This window comes from Drosophila simulans, chromosome X, assembly GCF_016746395.2.
Source record: "Drosophila simulans strain w501 chromosome X, Prin_Dsim_3.1, whole genome shotgun sequence".
Lineage (NCBI taxonomy): Eukaryota > Metazoa > Arthropoda > Insecta > Diptera > Drosophilidae > Drosophila > Drosophila simulans.
Window position 1 is genome coordinate 19,547,287 of NC_052525.2, and position 21,572 is coordinate 19,568,858.

Here is a 21,572-nt window from a genome sequence, read left to right on the forward strand (position 1 = left end):
GTATGAGTAATGAGCTGCTTAGCCAACAATAACTGCCCTAAAGCGCATCACACAAGAAGTTGGGGCAGGGGCTATGGGGCCAAAATCACTGCAGGTGCAGGCTCTAGTATACAAATAGTATAACACGAACTTCGGATGGTTATAGTCCTTCAGCTTCACTTCGTTGGTACTCAGTGGCCCTGATTTGGCGGAAGTACCTGGTGGCAGGATTTATGGCGTGTCCGCCAGTAGGAGCCGCCGTGTTTGTTAGTGGTTAACAAATTGAATCCGAGAACTATTCAAATTAATCTGCGAACTTTGCCCTGGCTCATCTGTCCGGCGGTCCGGATGTCCGGATGTCTGGTTGTCCGGATGTCTGGATGTCCGTCAGTTGGCACATCTCCACAACCAGCAGGTGGCTACGCACTGACTGATTTATGTGCGGCAATGTCTTGGGCTGAAAACTTTCTTTCCGTTGCGGGTTAAGCCACTGCGAAAGGAAATTAAAAAATTACGGAAAAAAGAGAAGTGGCAGCCGCGAGGAATCTTGGCCAACTTTTTGATTTGTCTGCCGCAGTCAGCCGCCAGCACGTTGCAATTGTGCCCCAAGACACTCAGATCCTTGGAGTCCTCCTTAAGTTTTAATTACACGAAACGTGAGCCAGATTACAAACTGCCACCTCCCTTGATTTCCGTGCTCACTTCACAAATCAAGCGCAACATCACACAACTTTCCAATAAACGACTCACTTGTTCTCCCCGACCAATTATAAGACGCAAGTTATTCCGTATCGAGTTGCAACTTGTGACAGATGATATGGAATGCATGTTTCCAGGTTCTATGGCAACTGAAAGTGGGTTCTTAAAACATCGCCAAGCAGGAGTCATTATGCCCTTTCTGCTTAATTATATTTCATTTTGAGATACATGTATTGGAAATCTGAAATCTTAAAATAATTACTTTAGCTTAAGAGTAGAGAAAAGAAGATCTGAAACCAGTGATCATGTTATATATCAATCTTTAATATTGACTTGCTTAACGCTCTTGATTTACAATCATTGATTTACAAGACTTTCAGTTTTCAGCTTCAAAACATTCGCATGTTTGCTTTCAATAATGAATGAGTTATTAATGGAAATACACCGGCATCATTAGTGAAATGTATTAAATGCGATATGTGTGCAGTAGTGTAAAACAGATATCAATAAATTTGACTGGAAAATAATTGGAGCAGTAACAGAAAACAAAGTTAGGCACAGAAGCCGATTTCTGGAAATCAAATTCGTACTTGATTGTTATTTGATTCGATTACAAGGCCTGTTGTTAGTAAATCAAAGAACATGGCTTTCATTGAATTTGTGTATATAAGTACAAGTTACTTGCGGCTACAGTGACCAAATCAAATCGACTTATAGTCACGCATGTCCCGACAAAAATTGCACTCCATCATCACATCAGAGTTACCAACGAACCGGCAGTTTGGACCATTTATTCAGTTCTTTTTTTAAGTATCTGCACTTTATATAGGAAAACTATATAGGGAAACCATTCGAAGCCTCAGCTCTCCTCCATTTGATCACCCGAATGACATCCTTCTTATTACTATATTTGCAAGAGACTGGGAATCATCTATTCAGACATTAGGAATGGTTTCTCCAGCATCGTGCCATTCGGACACAGTTTGCTTAAGTGTTTGCAAACGGTTTGATGGCAGTTTAGTTTTAAGACGTTCTCGGAGAGAAATCGCACTGAGAAATTAATTGCGAACTCATGTAGTTGTTCGAGGATGTCATCAGAATTCACCCCGTCCCACAACCCGTGTACGTGTGAGTGTTCAACAAGGAGGAGGAGCAACGGAAGCGGAAAGGATGTATTTGGTGCCATAGATATTACCCACAAGACGCCATAATCGCTGTGTAGTTCCGAGTGTAACCCAATTAGTTGACAAGCGTTCCAATACGGCTCCTCACAAGGATCCCCCAGCTCGGAAACATATCGAAGAACTCCAGTCTCTCGGGCAAAGTCATCTGTGAGACGAAACATGTGTATAAGAGCATGTGGTTTAAATCCAAAACACTTTTCAATACAATTAATTTTTTTTCGCTTGTAGCATGGAAACTATTTGAATTTTTATGCTCAAGATAATGCTAAACATTTGTGCTTCACCTTTGTCATTATGGATATCGAACGATGGTTCCTTGGTGCCATTTAGACTAAATAATTATTATCAGCTCATTTGTAAAGAATCTTAGTTTTTAAGTATTTTATGACACCATTATTCGTTTTATTATTTATTTAATTATACCCTTGCAAAGGATTTACTGAGTTCAGTCAGAAGTTTACTCAGTGCTGACAGCCGACTCGATATATCGATATATATCCGTTTCCGGCTGTCCGCTTGTCAGTCTGTCCGTCCATTTCTTCTTAAAAATAAAAAAATATATATACCTTTGTTGTCCTTTGATTTTATTCGTTATTCATATATATATTGACAGAACTTATCAAGCATATAAGCTTCATTTCTTGTTTCTTTTAGATTCAAATTAATTCGTTTCGAAACAATAATTAAATAATTATTTTATTAAGACAGCCTGCAAAATCTTAAATATGGCTGATTACCACACTTTAAGACACCAGTCATTGAGAGAAGCTTTTAGCTTTTGTGGTTTATCGAAATGTATACTCGTTTGAAAATTATTTGCTTATTTCGGGAAGTAGTGATTTCGCTGTAGCGAGTAGCGTTTGCCCGTGATTAACTCGTTACACTGAGAGAATTAAAATACAAACGATTTATTGCATTATTTCTGGAAATGATGGCATCGCTTTTTGATTTCATAGGCATATCTTGCAGATTCGTGTTAGCTTGTAGGCTCATATCAATTCGTAAACTCTGCCCCATTTTTATATTGGCGGTAAATTTGAATAACACACACACACTAATGGTAATTAATTAAAATATTCTAGTTTATTCTAGTAAGCTTCAGATCACTTATTTAAATGGCAAGGTGGCGTTACATTTGATCACATTAGACTTGATTGAATTCCCGCCGAGGGAATCAATCTCTTTCGAGAAACACCAAATTCCATATGGGAATTTGATTCCATCGAAGAACTTGGGCCTCTAAGCACCAGGCAACCAACCACAACAATATGAGAGGCGGAAGGAGGCGGAAACTTTTTTAATTAAAAGGAAAAAGAAGGAAAGAAATGAAACTTTTGCCACTGACAAAATGTTTCTCCCGGCCATCAACAAGTTAAGCACAACAGAAATTGTTTCTTTGCCGTATTTTTCCACCTGTTTTCTTCGATTCGCTTAAACCTGATAACCACCACCCACAAAAAACGAAGAAAAACGAAAAACCCGCCCACTTAGCTTTTGTTGTTGCTCTACTTATTGCGCTTCATTTGCAGCAATGAAATTTAAGCGTTTAGAGAAAACTTTCTCCTGCTGCTTCTTCGTTATTCAGTCAACTGCATGAGATTTATGCCGGGTTTTGCCAATTAGTCCGTCGATTCCTTTCTTCCTGGCTGGCATTTGTTGCATAACAATAGGCTGAAAAGCACTTTCAAGCCAGCTTTGTCCACATTTGCATATGTATTTCATCACTACGATGACAGCTGGGTGGTACATCACTCAGTACGACCGTATTCTACAGCTATATAGGCACGGAAATCGGGCCCAGGGTATGTAGATGTCCGGATGTTAACGTCTTCACTCCACTCGGTTTTATTGACTTTTCCCATGGGTGTGGGTAAAAGGCTGCGAAAATGGGAAAATCGGTGGGTAGGGGTTGCCTCTTGGCAGCTGTTCCCTGTGTATTACATTTGAGCGCCGTAATTATTATTATTATTATTATTATTGTGTAATATTATCATGATTATTTTTATGGTTTTTGCATTTTAAAACAAATGAGACTCGACTCGAGTAGGAAGGAGCTCGCATGTATGCTGGCGGGTGCGCCAAAAATTACCCCAGAAATGGTGTTTTTATGTGGCTTTAACTGCCTGTCCGTTGCCCATCAATTTTACTAACTTCTGGCGAAAGCGAGCCAGCGAAATGACAGCGGCAGGGAGAAAGGAGAAATGTGAAAGCAGAAAGCAGAAAGGGAGCAGGGATACCAGCTCCACGAACATAAAAATCAAATTTCCGCGTAAATCGTTCGCTCAACATTTGTTATTTTGTGTACAAAAACGAAGAAAATCAGCGAAATTGTAGCCGTTTCCCACAAAAATAACGCATTACATTTTGGCGAAAAAGTACACTTTTCCAATAAATAAGGGATTGATGATTCGAGGTGGTTCCAAGTAAATCAAACTCAAACAGCTCTTGAATAACCTTTAATATTTATTCGTTGGAAAATATGTGACATGTTGAAGAAGCCCATAATCGACCTTATTCAGAAAATTTAATATTAATCAGATTCACTAGCCAAGTCGATATGGACATGTCCGTCCGTTTGTCCGTCCGTAAAAACTGAGAAATCGGACAAGATCGGAAACTATTGAAGGTGGATAGTTGTCGCTCGTAGTTTTGAAAACTGTTGTCCTTTTTTTAACATCAACAGTATAAAATCTAAAGCTTAAATGTTAACATAAGCAAAAAATGTAGCAGCCGCTAGATGGCGCTCCTACTAGCATATCTCCATTTGTCCGAGCAATGGGTATCTGATAGTCGATACACTCGACTATAGAACTATAGAAATTTAATTGATTAAGGCGACTCTTTACCGATTGTACTTGGAAGGTTCTCTAACTAAAGATTTGTTGGCTCGTCTAGAGTTAAGTCGCAGAAATGCTCTGAACTCAAGCGGATCCAATCTGAAACTTGAGTCAAACCGAGGCGCAATCGCAAATGGACAGATACTCAGAGCTGGGCTCTGTGACCTTGAGCGGGAAGTGAAGCTGATAAGGCGGCATTGGAGCACTGGAAGTGGAAGCTCGAATCGAAATCTTGGGAACGGAACGGCGTCAGTTGCTTGTTTTCCACCGAGATGAGCGCAATAAGCCCCGCCCTGCTGCTCTGCCTGATCCTCACCATCGGTCTGTTCCTTGGCCAAGGTCGGGCGAATCCCGTGGAAGCGAATGATATTCCCGATATTCCCGCACCCGATGCCAACGAACTGGACATCGATTTCGGGGAGGAGGACGCCACCGACAAGCCACTGGGCATAGTCTCGATCAAGGTGCGCCACATTCAGCCGGACCCCGCCTACTGCGCCCAGCTCTCGCCCCACCACCCACACCACCCCCAGTGCCACAGCTACTGCAAGCGCCAAGGTCACTGGGTGGGCCAGTGCAAGAAGGACACCTGCCAGTGCTTTTCCTAGGTCTACTTTGACTGTGAGCCGAAACATCGTGTTTTTTTTTTTAGTGCATATATGTATATGACGAAACTGTGCAAATATACTATATATGAATGAAAGTGAATCAAAATAACTCAAATCATACTCATATTATGTATTCTCTGACCTACTTACATACTTACATGCACTGATTAGAAAAAGCAGAACCTTAATAAATCTTAAATTCACTTCTATTGGATTGCTACATGGATTTTAGGGTTCAGGAGAACTAGTGTTGTTAGGTTTTAAAGGAATTTAGGTGAGCATTCAATCCGAATTTGGATATAAAATGAATATGTGATGGTAAAATGAATATTCATGGATACTTGCCCCAAGTCCATCCATCCCCATCAAGCGAAACTTTTGCAACATTTTTGCTGTGCTAATTACCAAATGGGTCGGCATGTTATTATAACTTACGGGTTACTGATATCGGTCAAGAGTGAAAAGAATTTCCAATTAAAACGAAATCCAAACTGAACTTCAAGGAGCCAGCGATTTAATAATGAATGTCACTGAGGGCCCCAGCCGCGCCAATTATACCCATTAGTTGACATTTACGCAGCGGATTGTGGGTTTGAAGGAGGTGAAGTGGCGGTCAGAGGTCTCAGATACTCGCATTATTGGCCAAGTTTGATTGATGGCATTGTTCTGTGCAATAAGCTGCTGGACTTGCCCCAAGTGCCCCCCATCTGGGTTCTCTGGGCTCTTCGGGGCTGGGACTGGGAATGCCCAAATCATAGCTTTGCCTAGTTAGATGTGACAAAGAAAATGGGTAAATGCGAAATAGATTTTCCATCCGTGTTTGCTCTGGCATTTCTATTCCCCCCTCACACATGCTGTAAACTGATTTTAGCTCAATATAATGTGACGTCTCTCGCTTTTGATAAGGGTTCTCCTCTCGGCCGGAGGCTGTCAAATGATAAGCAGCAGACAAGCCCAATAAAAGGGATATAGGCGGAGCGAATAGCGAATTGTTATTATTACAACACTTGCCCGGGAAAGCAGGGTTCGAGTTACCCGAAAACAAGGCACGCACGAATGCCTTTCCAATTAAAAATTCAAAAACCTTTTTTCAGCCACTCACCAAATTGGCGAATTACGTGCCAAACCGAAAGACAGAAGGTTCCCAGCTCGAACGATGAATTATTTATAGATATATGGTTTCTATAAGCACACGCATTATCACAATTATATCGCAATGGATGGGATCAATGCAGAGATAAAAAACAAATCAAAGTATGCATGTACGCCAGTCTTATGAACAAATATACAAGTATACTTCAAAGCGCCTTTGCGAATTGCACCAAGTAATAGTTCATGATCATGATGGAATTTTCCCCTAAAGTAAGTACAAGTTTTTAAATATTATGCGTAGTTTTGGCCTCATTACATCTCGTCCGATTAGATGCTGGGCCTTATTAGTTAGATTGTTAATCGTTTTGGGGCAGCAGGTAAGTCGCTTGCGAGAGGGGGCAGCCTAACTGGCGCCGGGGGACACGGGATGGCGTATCCAGGATGCAGGCAGATACTCCCCCCGGCTTACATATAAAAATATACATATTTTCGTGTATATCTTTATAATAATTTGTTTGCCAGCAAAACTCTCCCCGGGGCACATTTAACTAAAGCACAGCCAAGGACAGCATTGATGGAGAGCTGGAAGGATGGGAGGGTCCTGCCGAAGGATGTGAGGTGGCGACTATGCCGGCCGAACTGACTGCTCGTGGCAATTATAAATTGTTGAAAATAATTTCATTAAATATGTAAAAAGGCGACGCCGAATAGAGAAGCGTATTAAAGGACGGCCGTGGGATCCTTTGGCTCCAGGAGTGTGTGTGTGTGTTCTCCGAACTACGTGCCAGCTATTAACTTTGACCCCCCATCTCCAGCACTGCAGGATACAGGGACCCCAGGACGCTGCCGCCACCTATCGTTGCGACCCTCGAACTTCGCTCCCACTTCCGGTGGCCTCGGAACAAGCTCCCCACTTTAAGTGCACATTGTGACGAAGATGTGATGCCTGTGCCGAGAGCACTAAGTAACTTATTAGCCCCGGGAAAAGTAGGCTTTTGGGCACATTCCATTTGCTTGCAAATTTAATGATTCCGCCAAATGAAATTTCATTCTCGCTTTGCAATTGTTCATTTCACCTGCCGTGGAGAGTGCTGAGTACTGCAGTCCGCTGTAGGAAACCAGGTTGGCAGCCCTTGCTGGACACAAAACGTCATTTGAAGTGCGAAAGTACAGTCTGCACTCGAAGAAATAGACAGCACATAGCCAAAGCTATGAGCGCATTACAATCATATCTTTATGGATACTTAACACTAATTGAATTGAATTGAAAGGAACATTTCAGATTGTGAAATGATGATGGCGATGATGCCATCAATGCCATTGCTTTAAAGCTCCTCCCCCCTATTAGCAAGTCACTAATCACGACCATAATAAATAAGTGCTTGCAATTGGGGCACTTCCCTTCATCATGGAAACGCGCCGAAGTAGTTATGATCCTGAAGCCTGGTAAACACGAAGCCAATCCCGCCTCCTACCGCCCGATCAGCCTACTACCAGTACTCTCCAAGATACTCGAAAGAGTATTTTTGACCAGAGTATTGCCGGTGATTGAGGAGGCTGGTCTGATCCCTGATCACCAGTTTGGCTTTAGGCGCCGCCACGGGACACCAGAGCAAGGCCACCGAGTAGCGCAATATATCCTGGACGCCTTTGAGAATAAGAAATACTGCCTAGCAGTAATGCTGGACATTAAGCAAGCCTTTGATCGTGTTTGGCACCCCGGTCTCCTCCTAAAGCTCAAAAACGGCCTGCCCCAGCCATATTTCAAGTTCTTAAAATCGTTCCTGGAGGGCAGAAGATTCGCCGTCAGGTGTGGAGAAGCGCGCTCAGACGTCAAAGAAGCCCGTGCAGGAGTTCCCCAAGGAAGCGTTCTCGGTCCGCTCCTCTACAACGCGTATACGGCTGACCTGCCGGTGATACCGAGCCAGTACATTATGGCAGCCACTTACGCCGATGATACTGCGTTCCTAACAACAGCAGATACCCCAGCAGAGGCCTCCCAGACTATGCAGGAGCAACTAGATCTACTGAACACGTGGCACACGAGATGGAATATATCGGTAAACAGCGACAAGTCAACCGCTACCACCTTCGCAACTAGACGCGGCACTTGCCCACCAGTCAGTTTCAACGGGTTCCCAATCCCAGAGGTAGCCAATCCAAATTATCTTGGCTTTACACTGGACAGGAGACTTACATGGAGACCACACCTGCTAAAGAAGCGGAAACAGGCGGAGAACCGAGTCCGTGAATTCTACTGGCTGATGGGCAGACAATCTAAGCTACCGACTTCCACTAAGCTCCTTATCTACAAAGCGATCATAAGGCCAATCTGGACGTATGGCATTCAACTGTGGGGCACTGCATCGAAAAGTAACATCAACATTATCCAGACATTCGAAAACAAAACGCTCCGCACAGTCACAAACGCTCACCCTTTCCACGATAATGCCACTATACACGAGGTCCTCAGCTTCCCCTGGGTGAAGGATGAGATTAAGAAAAGCAGCAGGCAGTACATGCAGAGGCTTCAAGACCACCCAAACAACCTGGCACAAGACCTGCTGGACACCAGTCAACGCACAAGGAGGCTGCACCGATCACACCCTTTGGACCTCTCTGGGATTAGACACGCAAATTAAATTAAATTATATACATACATTATTATATACATCATACATACAATATCGACAGTTATTGTATAGTTTCGCAACAATTTATGTAATCAATTAATTCTCTACCGTTAAGTTTAGTCATCAAATTTAATGATTGTCCGCGAAGGACAGTTTTTAAATTAATATATCCAAAAAAAAAAAAAAAAATTTAACACAAAACAAAAGAAAGCACATGAACTCTTTTATTTTTATTTATCTAATGGACTGATGTAAACAGTTGTTTAAGAGCTATTTGCATAATATTTCACTTAATTGAGTTTAAAGAACTATGAACAATTTAATGGATTTTTCGGGAACACTTAGGCCCAGTTTTTCACTGTGTGCTTTTGTTCACTCTGTTATGTTTCCATTAACATGAGCATATATGGCCAAGTCAAAGAAGTGTGTGCAAAAAATAAAACGAGAGATAATTGATTTGTTATTTCCATTATAAAGTTTACTCGCTTCCTGCACGGGTCATAACTTTGCGTGCATATTTCGGAGAAATGAAAATTATGAAAAATTCTATGTCACTTAAGGACCTTCCACAGGGATTTCCTGCGCCACTTAGCCGCCTCGTCGCACTCACAGCCACTCCCATTCTGTATTTCAGCATTTCAACCTTTCATCCTTTCAACCGGAGCGAGCAAACAGTTGCTCATTTATTTCTTTGCCCTGTCGCCCTGCGCTTGCAACTCATTACTCATACCACACGTTGGCCGGGCTCAGAAAAACAGGGCGGCGTCGCGTGCGTGAGTCACAAATTCGATTCACATGCGCTCCATTGCACAGTGGTTCCCCCATAGGTCAAAAATTAAAAAATCAAAGTCCAAATTTTGACTTTAAATGTATCATTAGTTTTTCATAATTGGTCTAGCTTTTCTAATTTATTCATGTTTTTGTCTTCCTCTAACTGTCCGCTTCAGGAAAATCGACATTACTCTACAATGGAAGGCATTCGTATAATAAATATGTGTTGTGTTTAGTATATAGTTAGTTGCAGATGCTTTTTGATTATGTTTGCTTTCTTTCGTTGGAGGTTTCGTTATGTCCATTTCCACTTAACTTAAGAATTCTTTTTGTATATTGTTTATTAACATTTTAAAATTAAGAAATCGTTTAATTCAAGTGCCGACAGGTGCTTTCATATTTCATATAATTTTCATATAAATTTTCATATAATTTTTTAATTTATAAGAAAATTTTGTGCTAAGTTTCAAATGTCTACCTCAACTAGAAGTATTTTTGGCCGCTTTCCCCATATAGTGGGAACCACTGTGCATTGGGTCGCAAGTGCAGCTCAAGAATGCGGAAGCACTTGACTCACTTGAATAAAACAAGGGACACGAGTCCTGCAGTGTTAATTCGCGGCCAATCAAGTTAAAGTCAGCCTAAAACGAATCAAAACATTCCATGTAGATATGAGGTATATTTAATACGTTTTAAAAAATGTTCCTATTAAAAATTAACAATTTTAAAAACCCTAAAAGCTGCATCTAACAAGTTGAAGTATACACTTAATGGTCTAGTTTAAAATTCCTTTCGCTGGCAAATAAGCAACTGAATGACTCGCTTAAATAAAGATATTAGGGAAAAATGCAGCAGTGCGGTGAGCTATTTTAATGGCTACTTGATCGAAGCTAAATGTTAATTATTTCTGCTGTGTGGGAGAGGCAGTAGCCAGTACACCTTCCTCTTCCTGCCAGAAAACAACCGACAATTGGACGCTTTGGATGCCAGTATGCATCAGATGTACGAAAGTCGAAGTGCCGCATTTCGATCGTGGCAACGAAATGAAAAGTAAATGAAAAGCGGTGGCGGCAAAGGAAACGAAATTAGGCGTCGAACAAATAAAAAATATGAAAAATGTGCAAATTAGCTGGAATTCGTTCACGCACGAATGAAACGAGACTTGGTAGCGGGGAAATGATATAATTGCTGGGGCAGGAAACTTAACTGACTGAGTGAGTGACTCGACTCGACTCGACTGGGCTCGAAAAAAATGTGGGGTTTTTTCATAAGAAAACGGGGTGCCGGTAAAATGCAAAGTTGCCGCGCATGCTGCGAATGCCCCAAAGTGTTGCACACTTGACTGCCCCGAATGATGGCTGTGGCAAGTTGAACGAAGGGTGGCTGGGCTGCACGATGAAAGCGCCCCAATTGCCAGCAGCGTTCACCACCCACTCGACTTATCCGGAATTCCCCTCCCATCCACATCCCCCCACCCCACTCACCCCTTGGGCGTCAATTACAAGCGGGCTGGGGATCAGCTCCCAGCTCCCAGCTCGCAGCTCCCCTTTAATTTCCTGCCTGCCCGCCTGTTGTTGGCGTTGCTAGTCAATGAGGGCTCCATTTTTAATGGACTTTTCGGGAGCATCGTGCAATTACTTCGAATTATGATCGGATGCAAGCTGCAACCAATGTAAAATTCTAAATAAATTAACTTACATTTACTAATATTACACTCATATATATTTAATCAAAGTTCCAAAGTTATTTATGGCTATTAAAATCAAGTTTTGGTTCTACATTCAATGACAAAGGTTAGTGTTCAGCGCATCTATTGAATCTTAACTCCAGTTCTGGAAATATTTGCATGTTCACAATGGGTGTACACCTTGTCCATTGGTCGAAAATTTATGCGGGCACATGATTTCTCGAAGGCACTGGAAGAAAAGAGGACGTCTTTCCTACGAATCGAATCGAAACGGAGGCATTCTTTCGAATCGTAATAAGCTTTGCAGCTTACGAAGGACCTGAATGACCAGAAGGAACCGAACCAGATGCACCGAGTGCATGGCACCAATTGCAGGCACTTCTTGGCGGCTTGCTTACTTATTCATGGCATGGCTTCCATTCGGAGCTTGCCAATTGCCGTTATTGCAGGGAAAAGGTGCTTGCTACTCTTTAAGAAATGGGGTATACTCGTATAATGAGAAGCATAATGAGTATCAGAAGAGTTGGGCAAGATGATTGGTACTTATACACTTGCATACATGAATTGAAAGATATCTTAAGCTTGCACATATGAACTTTATTTATGATCACCTTAAACTTCGAAGTAGAACGTAGAAGGAATCAAATAGTCCGAAGAGAATGACTCGATTCTTCCCACGGATGGCTTGCAACCAAAGCCCGGAGTGTCCAGCCCTGCACGGCATTCCTTGTCGTTCGCCGGATACGGACGGCGATAGCGGAAATTATACTATCTGCTAACTGGTTTCGTAATGTTTACTTGGTCCTCCGCTCCTCGCCGCATTGCCGCCCATCGACCGACCACCGCCTCGGATCGGAATGCATCCACAAAATATAGTCAGTGAACAAATCGACGCCCGGCTCGGCGCAGCCTGGACAGGAGTGGGACTGGGACTGGCCTGGCCTGAACTGGCTAGCAATTGCATTTAAAGAGTTTTTCATTTGACTGAGCAATTGTGTTCTTTATTTTAGTTGCGGCCATCGGTGGGTTTATTAGGCAACCGTTTTCTGTGCATTTGGCATTCGGTGTCCACTGGATCCGATCCACTGGCAAAGGAGAGGAGCGCCCACTGTCAGTTGCAGGTTTTTCTGATTTATGCTTAGATAAATGTCATGTTCATTTGCTGGCCGTGTTTGTTTATTCATATGCCATGATGGCCGATGTGAGATTCGTTTGCGGCCTTTTCGGCACGGTTGAATGCGTTTCCATGCATTTCCATGAATTCCAGGACAGGTCCTTTTTTGGCCAAAGGACTAATTCAATATGCCATTGCAGAAAACTTCGCTCAGAAAGGCATTCTCGTTCTACAAAGTTCCACAACCATAGATTCATAGATTGCGATTCTAAGGCAAGAAGATGATGAATGATAATCATTCGTACTTGGCAAGTACTTTTATTTTTATTTTTATTCATTTATTCCTTCACTTTCTCCGCTTCGAAATATCACGATTTCCCTTTCTGTATTTGATTAAATTAGTTGTCAGCTTGTATTCACTTTGTTCTCATTTTCATTCTTCGCTAACTTTTTCCGCTGGCCTGTTTTATTGTTGTTGCCGCTGTTTGGATGTTTGTAGAGCGTATTCCCTTGCCCAATTAAACGCTTTTTTTGCCAGCCGCCAGCAACAACAAAGTGTTTTTTGATTAAAATTAACGAAAGTTTCTGGCCTGGCTTAAAAGTCAAGGGAGCCAAGTGGGCGGCTGGGCGGCTGGGCGGCCAACAGGGAGTGACAACAAGTGGCCAAGGACACAATATATCGCGTTGAATGCATGATAAGCTGCGTAAGCAAAAAAAAAAGGAGAGCCACGCGAATAACAACATACAGAGAAAACTGAACCTAATAACTTTATAACTTGAACTAATCAGAGAATTTTATTAAAAATGCTCCGATTTATTGGCTATTTTCTAAGAATTCTTGGTATATATTTTCCTTACAACTAGAAGATTAATCTTAAGCCTTTCTATTTTGGTTAAATTTTAGCTGCCGTTCGTCTTAAGCAGGCTGGACTGTAGGCGGAAGCAGAGACGATGGCTGAAAACTCAATTCGGCCCCAAACGATGTGAGCCACTGTCACAGCCACAATTCAAACAGTTTGGCAACAGAAATTGGCATCGTTTCAATGCAGCGCCAACTTATTTAAAGTCAACTGAACGGCTGCGTTTTAAACAGCGCCGAAATCGCGCTCGTTTTCCCCAGCAAGTTGGGGGCACACAGACCGCAAGCTAAATTACGTGGCAGATTCAAATGAGCATTTGAAGCATTTCCATGGAAAACTTTTTCGCCTTTTTCGTCGTTTTTCGTCTTCTCGCCCGTATCTGCAGTGTGTGCGCGCTTTTTTTCTCGTCAGCGCGGAAATTGTAATGAATAATTTAGCTTTTAACTGTTCGGGGAGCGCTGAGCAGGCCAACTTAGCTAACTTAGCTGGCCCGAGGTGGCAAGTTGGCTGTTGGGTGTTGGAAAGTTGGATGGATGCCGCGATGCTGGGATGCTGCGGAGTTGCTGCTGCCACGCAATCTGGTTTGGATGGCCAAGTGGTGGGGCTTAGTTTTCAGCCTGGCCCGGTTGCGTTGACAACCACTTTGGCCAGCGGACTTGTAGTAGGCGCCTGGAAGCGAATCCGAGATTGAATCCGGCTCGGCTGCACATTCTGCCCAGCTGAAAGATAGACTGCTGCACCAGCCACATTTGCCACATGGGGCAAATGTGTCTCTACTTCCGAAGAAAAGGGGCAAAAGACCTTGAAAATGTGCAATTTACTTTATAAACTACCTCCCAGTCAACAATTTGCATGGTAGTGAATGATATTGAATGAAAGTGAATGATAGTTATGGTTATGGATAGAACTGAAATTTATCGTTTTCAAAATAGAAATAGGCCGTATTGATTTATATACCTTGTATTTAAGATCGTATCTTTCTTGTAATTGCTTTGATTTTAATTAATTTAATAGTCCTCACTGTTAGTTTTGCTCAACATGGTTATGGTGTCAAATATACACTGCGAGTAATTGCTCCTAATGAAGTTTAATGACTCGCTGGCAATGTGACCAATGCTAATGGGAATTTCAGCTCTAAAAGGAGAAAAAAGGTAGCATTTTAAAATTTGTATTACACTGGCTCAAAAGTTGTGCCAAATTATTTGCGTTTACTTTTCTTAAAGTATAATATATTTTGTTTATCAGAGAGTTAGAGAAATACCCTAAGGATTAGTTAAAAAATTATTTTATTAATATCTACCCTACTACCTTTCCACTGCATCCAAGTTTCTCCAAGTGTACTCGATACTGAGCAGCGGATCGTCGGAAGGCCCGAAAGAAGGCTAGTAGTGCACTTGTCGAGCCAAAGTCCGTCGAAACCAGTTGAATGGGGGGGGGTTGTCGCATTTGGGGATTGGAGCTGGGGGCTTGCAGTTGGGAGATTGCGATTTGGCGACCCCACCTGGCTGCGGATCTCGATTTCAGGCTGCATTTCGCCCAAAATGCGACAGCCCGAGGTGCATTTCCGTGAAAATAATTGACGCCAGCCGATTGCCGATGGCCGATGGCTTTGCACGCTTCCTTTTGGGGCTTTGATAACCAGTTTTGCGTTGCACTGATTTAGTTTCGGCCATTTCGAGCCATTCGATTGCATAAGTCCGATTGCCAACGCATCGCAACGCAGTTTCCTGGCCCCATGTGCACTGCCTCCCAGTTCCCAGTTGCGAGTTCCCAGTTGCCAGTTGCCAGTTTTTAGTTCGCAGTTACCCCCTAATCCTGGGCTCCCTAATTAGTTTCTGGAACGGTCCGAGTCTGGCCATAAATTATGCGGCCACGCAATGAAATGACAAACTGGCGACACAATCATTTGCGATTTGATACCGCCGCGGATTATCGGGTTGCATCGCGCGCAGCTCGTTTGTGCAACCCCGTCTATAATTTGGGACGCAAATTGCGCTGGAAGTTGGCCGGGTCGGGTGGCAAATTAAAATATTTCATTATAGAACTGATGCAATTATTCGTGGCCGAAAATTGGTTCTGTTGTGTTGAAATTGGATTAGGTTAGATTTCCGAGCGAATTAATAATTATTTCACGTTTTAATTTGTAATTACTCGCAATTCGTTGGGATTGGCAGAGATTGCCAGAGCGATTTGAACACGTTGCCTTTTTGTCTCGCTGCTCTTGAAAAAGTGCAATCGCATTTGTAAGAATCACAATTTCCGTTTTACAAGCTGCTCTTCTGTCGAATTTATTTCAAATAATAATCATTCACTCAGGGTGGGTAGCATTTAGAAAGAGTCTTTTGCAAACATGAAACATAAGTAAATACCAAAAATTCAAGCACAAAGATATTGGGCAATATTGTCTTCTAAGCTGTGCCAGGCTTTTTGAATATTTTATACCACACCAAAGGCAATTTGCGGTAAGTACGGGTGCATAAAAAGAAAAGCTGGCAGGAGCACAATTTGCTGAATGTGAAAAAGTTTGCTCCGTTTGATTTTAGCACAATTTTCGCACTGGAGCACATCACATCAGATGCTTTTCATCCTGGCCAACCTTTCGAACCAACAAACTTGCTAAACAAAAACCAAAAACTAACCATGCATGCGAAACCGCTTTTTCGCCCACTTGCTACTCGCCACTAGCCACTAGCCACTTGCCACTGCCACTGCCACCCATATCATCTCGTTGGCACTACTAATTATAACACTTTGCTGTACGAGGAACAATTAAATGGATGTTACCGGGCTCAGCATGATGTGCACAAGAATTGGGGGACTTTTAACTTTAACTCCACCTGCAGTCGTCCCAAAATCCGAGAGTGGGAATGCCAATGGAGCTGTGGATGGACCTGTGGATGGAGATGAGGAGCTCTTAACTTGCCGCACACATTTTATGTCCGACTGCAAATTGAGGGACTTTTATTTGACATGGCATGGGCATAGCATTTTTCGGCAGCCAAAGGTGGAAAGGAAGGGGGATGGGGCGGGTCGTTCGGGGGCGGAATGCTAGTGGTGTTGTGTGCCATTGCCAAAGTAACAGTTAAGTTTTATGGAAAGCCACTTGATTTTATTAAGAGCCCTCATAAAATCATCGTCCGTTGTAAACGCTTCGTTCCACAGCGGAAATGGCCAGGACGAGGCTTGCCTGGCATCCAAACAGCCGAAGGACGCGGTCGCCACAGGACCTGTGATGCAAGCAACAAACTCCTAATGAGTGCAAGCTAATCCCACTAGAGCAAACAACGCGAATGCAGAGAGAAGTGCTACTTAATGTAATGTGAGGAATTAGTACAAGTTCAATTGAACTAAAAGTTCTCGTGCTAAGACTTATCGATTCGCGATGGATGAATTGAGGAAACAACAAGGATTGAAAACAAGTACTTTAAACTCATTTTAGAGGAGTTAGCTCCTTGTAGAACTAAAAAAGATTGTTCCAGCTTTGCATTATGTCATATTTCCACCTTTGTTGCAGTGCAATAATAATATAATATTATAATTTTTTCATTTGTTTGAAGAATTTAGATTGGTTCCTGGAAAACTGGTAATTAGCGTAGGAGTACCTCATCGAATACTGGTTTTTGTTGGACGGCTTAATTTATCTCTGTTTTAGTTTTTAGTTTTTTAGTTTTTGAGACTCCTGGCTTTCGCGATCCTCTTACTTCCGATCACCGATGGGTAGCGATGCAGCACAAAAAGTCGATGACGCAAGCCAAATTGGAGCGGCGGATCTGCAGCTGACAATGACCATCGGTTAATGGCCGTCATTGTGCTCCACAAATGGCTCAGTCGGATCGCGGCGACACCACAAGGTGCTTGCCCCCAACGGTGGCAGGTTGCTGGTAGCTTGTTGCTAGTTGCTGGTTGCGCGAGTTACGGGTGCCTCCGTTGGATCGGGGGTCCTCCTTTCTCTACTCTTAGTTAGTTGCTGCCCAGGCTGATGTGATGGGAGTCAATAATGACTTTATTGTGTACTTATGATATATATATATTTGCCACTTTAAATAAATCAACTGCTCGGTTTGGTGTCAAGATCAAGAATGATGAAAGCTTTATTCTTAATGTATACGCACGGGCAAGCAGCAGTGCTTTTGATCCCGTTAGTTCTAGGTAGCGAGTCTAGACGAGGACGTCGCGATTACGCAGTGTGTATGTGTGTGTGTAGGTTCATGTTAATTTCAACGTCGAGAGCGTCGCCACCACGCAGTATGTGTGAATATGTGTGTGTTCATGCCGATTTCATCATCGGCTGCAACAGAGTTTCAGGTAGCGGGGGACGAGGCTATGCTGGCATGGTAGCTCGTGATCAATATATATATATACAGCGTTGGCACTTTGCTGATGTCGCCTACCGGGCGGGCTTCATAGGCGGAGGTGGTTGTTGAGGGGGGTTAATGCTGGGCATGGTAACTCCTCCCCCCCTAGTGTGGAGAGATGGCCATAACGAAGGGATAGCCGACTCGACAACGTGAGGTGTGTGGGTGGGTTGCTGGGTAAAAATCGTTTTCTGCCTTTTACAGGTTCGGAGACAGATCACAAGTATTAGTACTATGCTCAATGCAAGGTACGTAGCGGTAAAGTATTGTTGAGTTATGTAGTCCATTTTCCCGGTTGTTGCCAATGCCTCCAGGTGCAGTTTTTCGAGTGATAGGACTTTCAATGTTTTGTTATTTTCTATTCGTTCCATTGGTGGTATCTCGATGGTAAGTTTGTCGTGGGAGACAATGAAGTATGAACAATGTATAGGTAAGGGAATTGTTTGAATGAAATGATACATTTGCTAGTTGAAAAATGGATTTTTAACCTTAAATAATAGTTTGGTGTTGCAAGTAAGAGTTTAACAGGATGGTAACAAAAGTTGTTAATGTGTTCATCCAATTCTATGGTTACATTTTGCTTATTAAATAAAATTCGTATGTCTTCTAATTGTTGTGTATTAAACATAAATTTGAAAATGAGGCCTAACTTACTAGCAAGTAAGCTTTCGGCCACGTTATTGCTCTTTAAAAATTTGGTTCTGGTAATTTTCGAAAAATTTCTATATCGAAACTTGTTTGTTATTTACGTGTTCTATTTTATATATGATCCTGATAATAATGTCCCTGTCTGTTTATCAAATTTGTCTTTTAATTGTTACATTTTCATGTTTAGTTGAATTCATTAAGTGTTAGTGTTTGATTGGGACTGGGTGTTCACAGTTCTTTTAATGTGTTTCCTAATTTTTTGTTTATGTAATTTCTGACCTCTGGTAGTTATTAGTGTTATCCCTCTGTCTCTTTCTACCTTGTGTAGAGAAAATCTAGGTGTTATTTTGTTTCTTCTGTTTTCCTTCCTATATATAGTATTATTTTCCTCAACTAGAATTGGCGGTTCCCTGTCCTTATTTAACTTAGCCAATCTCTTATCGGTGGTGTTTTGTAGGTGTTGTTGTATTTGGGGGTATAGTGTTTGTCTGAATTGATTTAGTTTTGAGAGGTAGTCATGATGATTGTCATAAGTTATGGTTTTTCCAAATATGTGTGTCCTGCCGTGAAAGAGTTCGAAAGGGGTGTGATTTGTGCTAGAATGTATCGCGTTATTGTAGGTTGTTAATACTTCGCTAAGTATTTCGGTATGTTCGCACTGTAGGTGTAATTCTTTTCGACGGTTCATAACTATTCTGTACAATTCTGTTAACGTAGAGTGAAGTCTTTCGACGGGTGAATTACCAGTCGATTGTTGGAATGAAGTAGTATGTTGGAGTATATCGTATTGAGCAAGGAAATCGTTAAACAGGTTTCCGGAAAATTCTGTTCCCTGATCGAAAACAAGTTTTTTGGGTATGCCAAAGTTGCTCATGAACTGAGACAAGGCGGCAATGATTTTTATGGAGTTTCTGTTATCAAGCGGGTATGCTTGTGCGAACTTTGAAAATTTGTCAATGACAGTTAGATTATAAGTACCATTGACGAAGTAAATATCTATGTGGATCACCTCTAAAGGTCCTGGTGGGGCAGGTGGTGATTGCATAGCTGGTTTATGGGGTTGCCTGTCGTATTTAAGTGTAAGGCAAATGTCACAGTCTTTTATTACTTGCGTAATAATATCTTTCATGCGGGGGAAATAAATATCTCTTTTTAGGTGTTGAAAGGTTTCGTCGATACCTCTGTGGTTGTTCTTTAAGTGGTATGTAAGTATTCTTGTTTTTTGGTCTTCCGTTTCGGTTATTTCGGGTAAGAACAGTTTGCAACGGGAGATTTTATATGAGTCGTTCACCGAGAAGTAGTTGTTATACGCTTCCTCTATGAGCAAAAAGATTTGATCTGGGGCAAATATTGCAGTCATTTTGTTTGGTTTAAGAATTGATTGCAAGATGTTAGAAATAGTGTCAAAGGTATATGTAGGTTCTGAAATGACTTGTCTTGTTTTGTACGTAAATGGTGTTGTGATTTGTACTGAAGACTTTTCCCCAATGTGGAACACAATTTGTGTATTGAAATGATTTAATGGTTGTTGGACAACTGGGATTTTTTGTGGGTCTTCGTTTATGTTTAAATTTGGTTCTATTCGACTAAGCGCATCAGCGACCACGTTTTGTTTGCCTTTTTTATACACTACTTCGTAATCGTATGCGGCTAGGGTAGTTTTCCACCGAAGTAGTTTAGGGTTTTGACCATTAAAGCTTTCTAACCAGACTAATGGTTTGTGATCTGTGACTATTTTAAATTTCTGGCCAAAAAGGTATGGCCTAAAATGACTTACTGACCAAATAATAGCTAGCATTTCTTTTTCTATGGTGGAATATCGAACCTCTGTGTCTGATAGCGTTCTACTAGCGAAGGATATGGGTCTGTCGTTGGTATCGGGGCCTTGTGATAGCACTGACCCTATGGCGTAGTTGCTTGCGTCGGTCGTCAACGTGAATGGTTTTGTAAAGTCGGGGAATATAAGTATTGGGTCGTTGCATAATAAATTCTTTGAAATTTCGACTGCTTTCCTAAATTCGTCGTCTATTACTATTGATTTTTTTCCTTTTAATTGTCTTGTTATAGGTTTTGTTATTTTTGCGAAATCTTTGATAAACTTCCTATAGTACCCAAGTAATCCCAAAAATGACTTGATTTCCCTGATGGTTTTGGGGCAGGGAAAGTCTTTAATAGCTTGTATTTTGTTTGGGTTGGGCTTGACTCCCTCCTGAGTAACAATGTGTCCCAAAAAGTCAATTTCTTTCCTTAAGAAGTTACACTTAGCAGGTTGGATTTTTAGATTCGCATTCAGTAGCTTAGAGAAAACAAGTTTAATGTCGCTAATGTGTTTCTGCAGTGAGGGTGAGAATATAATAATGTCGTCTAGGTAAACCAGACAAACATTACCTATAAGGTCTCCTAGAACGTTGTCCATCACACGTTGAAAAGTGGCTGGTGCGTTCTTCAGACCGAAGGGCATTCTTGTGAATTCGTAATGCCCATTTTCGACTGTGAAAGCTGTTTTGTTCGCGTCTTGTGGATTCATCTCAATTTGATGGAATCCACTTGCCAAGTCTATTGTTGTGAAGTATTTTGTTCTACCTATTCGGTCCAGTATGTCTGCTATGTTAGGTATCGGATAACGGTCGGAGATGGTTTTTTCGTTTAATTTTCGAAAATCTATTACCAACCGCCATTTTTCTTTGCCTGTAGTGTCGGCTTTTTTGGGTACGATCCATACGGGTGCACTCCAAGGAGAGTGACTGTTTTTAATAATATTTTGTCGAAGCATTTCTGATATTTGTTTACGAACTTCTTCTTTGTGTACATATGGGTAACGGTATGATTTAGTGAATATCGGAACATTGTCTACTGTTGGTATGGAGTGTTTAACGACATTAGAAAAGGTCAAATGGCTCTCTTCATAATGGAAAAGTTTCCTAAAGGTTTTGCATAGATTGATTAGATTAAATTTTTCTTCTTGGTTTAAATGTTCTGTCTTAATATTAAGTTCTTGTTGGGTGTCCGTCTGAGTAGTATCCGCCATTGTAGACATGCAGTGTAAAAGTCCATAGTGTTGTAAAGAGAGTTCTTCTGCTATTAATGGTTCTTCTAAATAAAGTG

The 21,572-nt window shown here is 41.8% G+C and overlaps 1 protein-coding gene across 1 annotated transcript; it reads left to right on the forward strand.

Annotated features, from left to right (window-relative positions):
- The first annotated feature begins 4,921 nt into the window (after nt 1-4,921).
- On the forward strand, nt 4,922-5,516 carry LOC6726498. The gene has a single exon (XM_002107418.4). It carries the CDS (start codon nt 4,972-4,974, stop codon nt 5,305-5,307), a length of 336 nt encoding a protein of 111 aa, XP_002107454.1. The 5' UTR covers nt 4,922-4,971; the 3' UTR covers nt 5,308-5,516.
- The last annotated feature ends 16,056 nt before the right edge of the window (nt 5,517-21,572 follow it).

Excerpts from the sequence above, each read along its gene's own strand:
- LOC6726498 (XM_002107418.4), top strand. The coding sequence starts at position 4,972 with ATGAGCGCAATAAGCCCCGCCCTGCTGCTCTGCCTGATCCTCACCATC.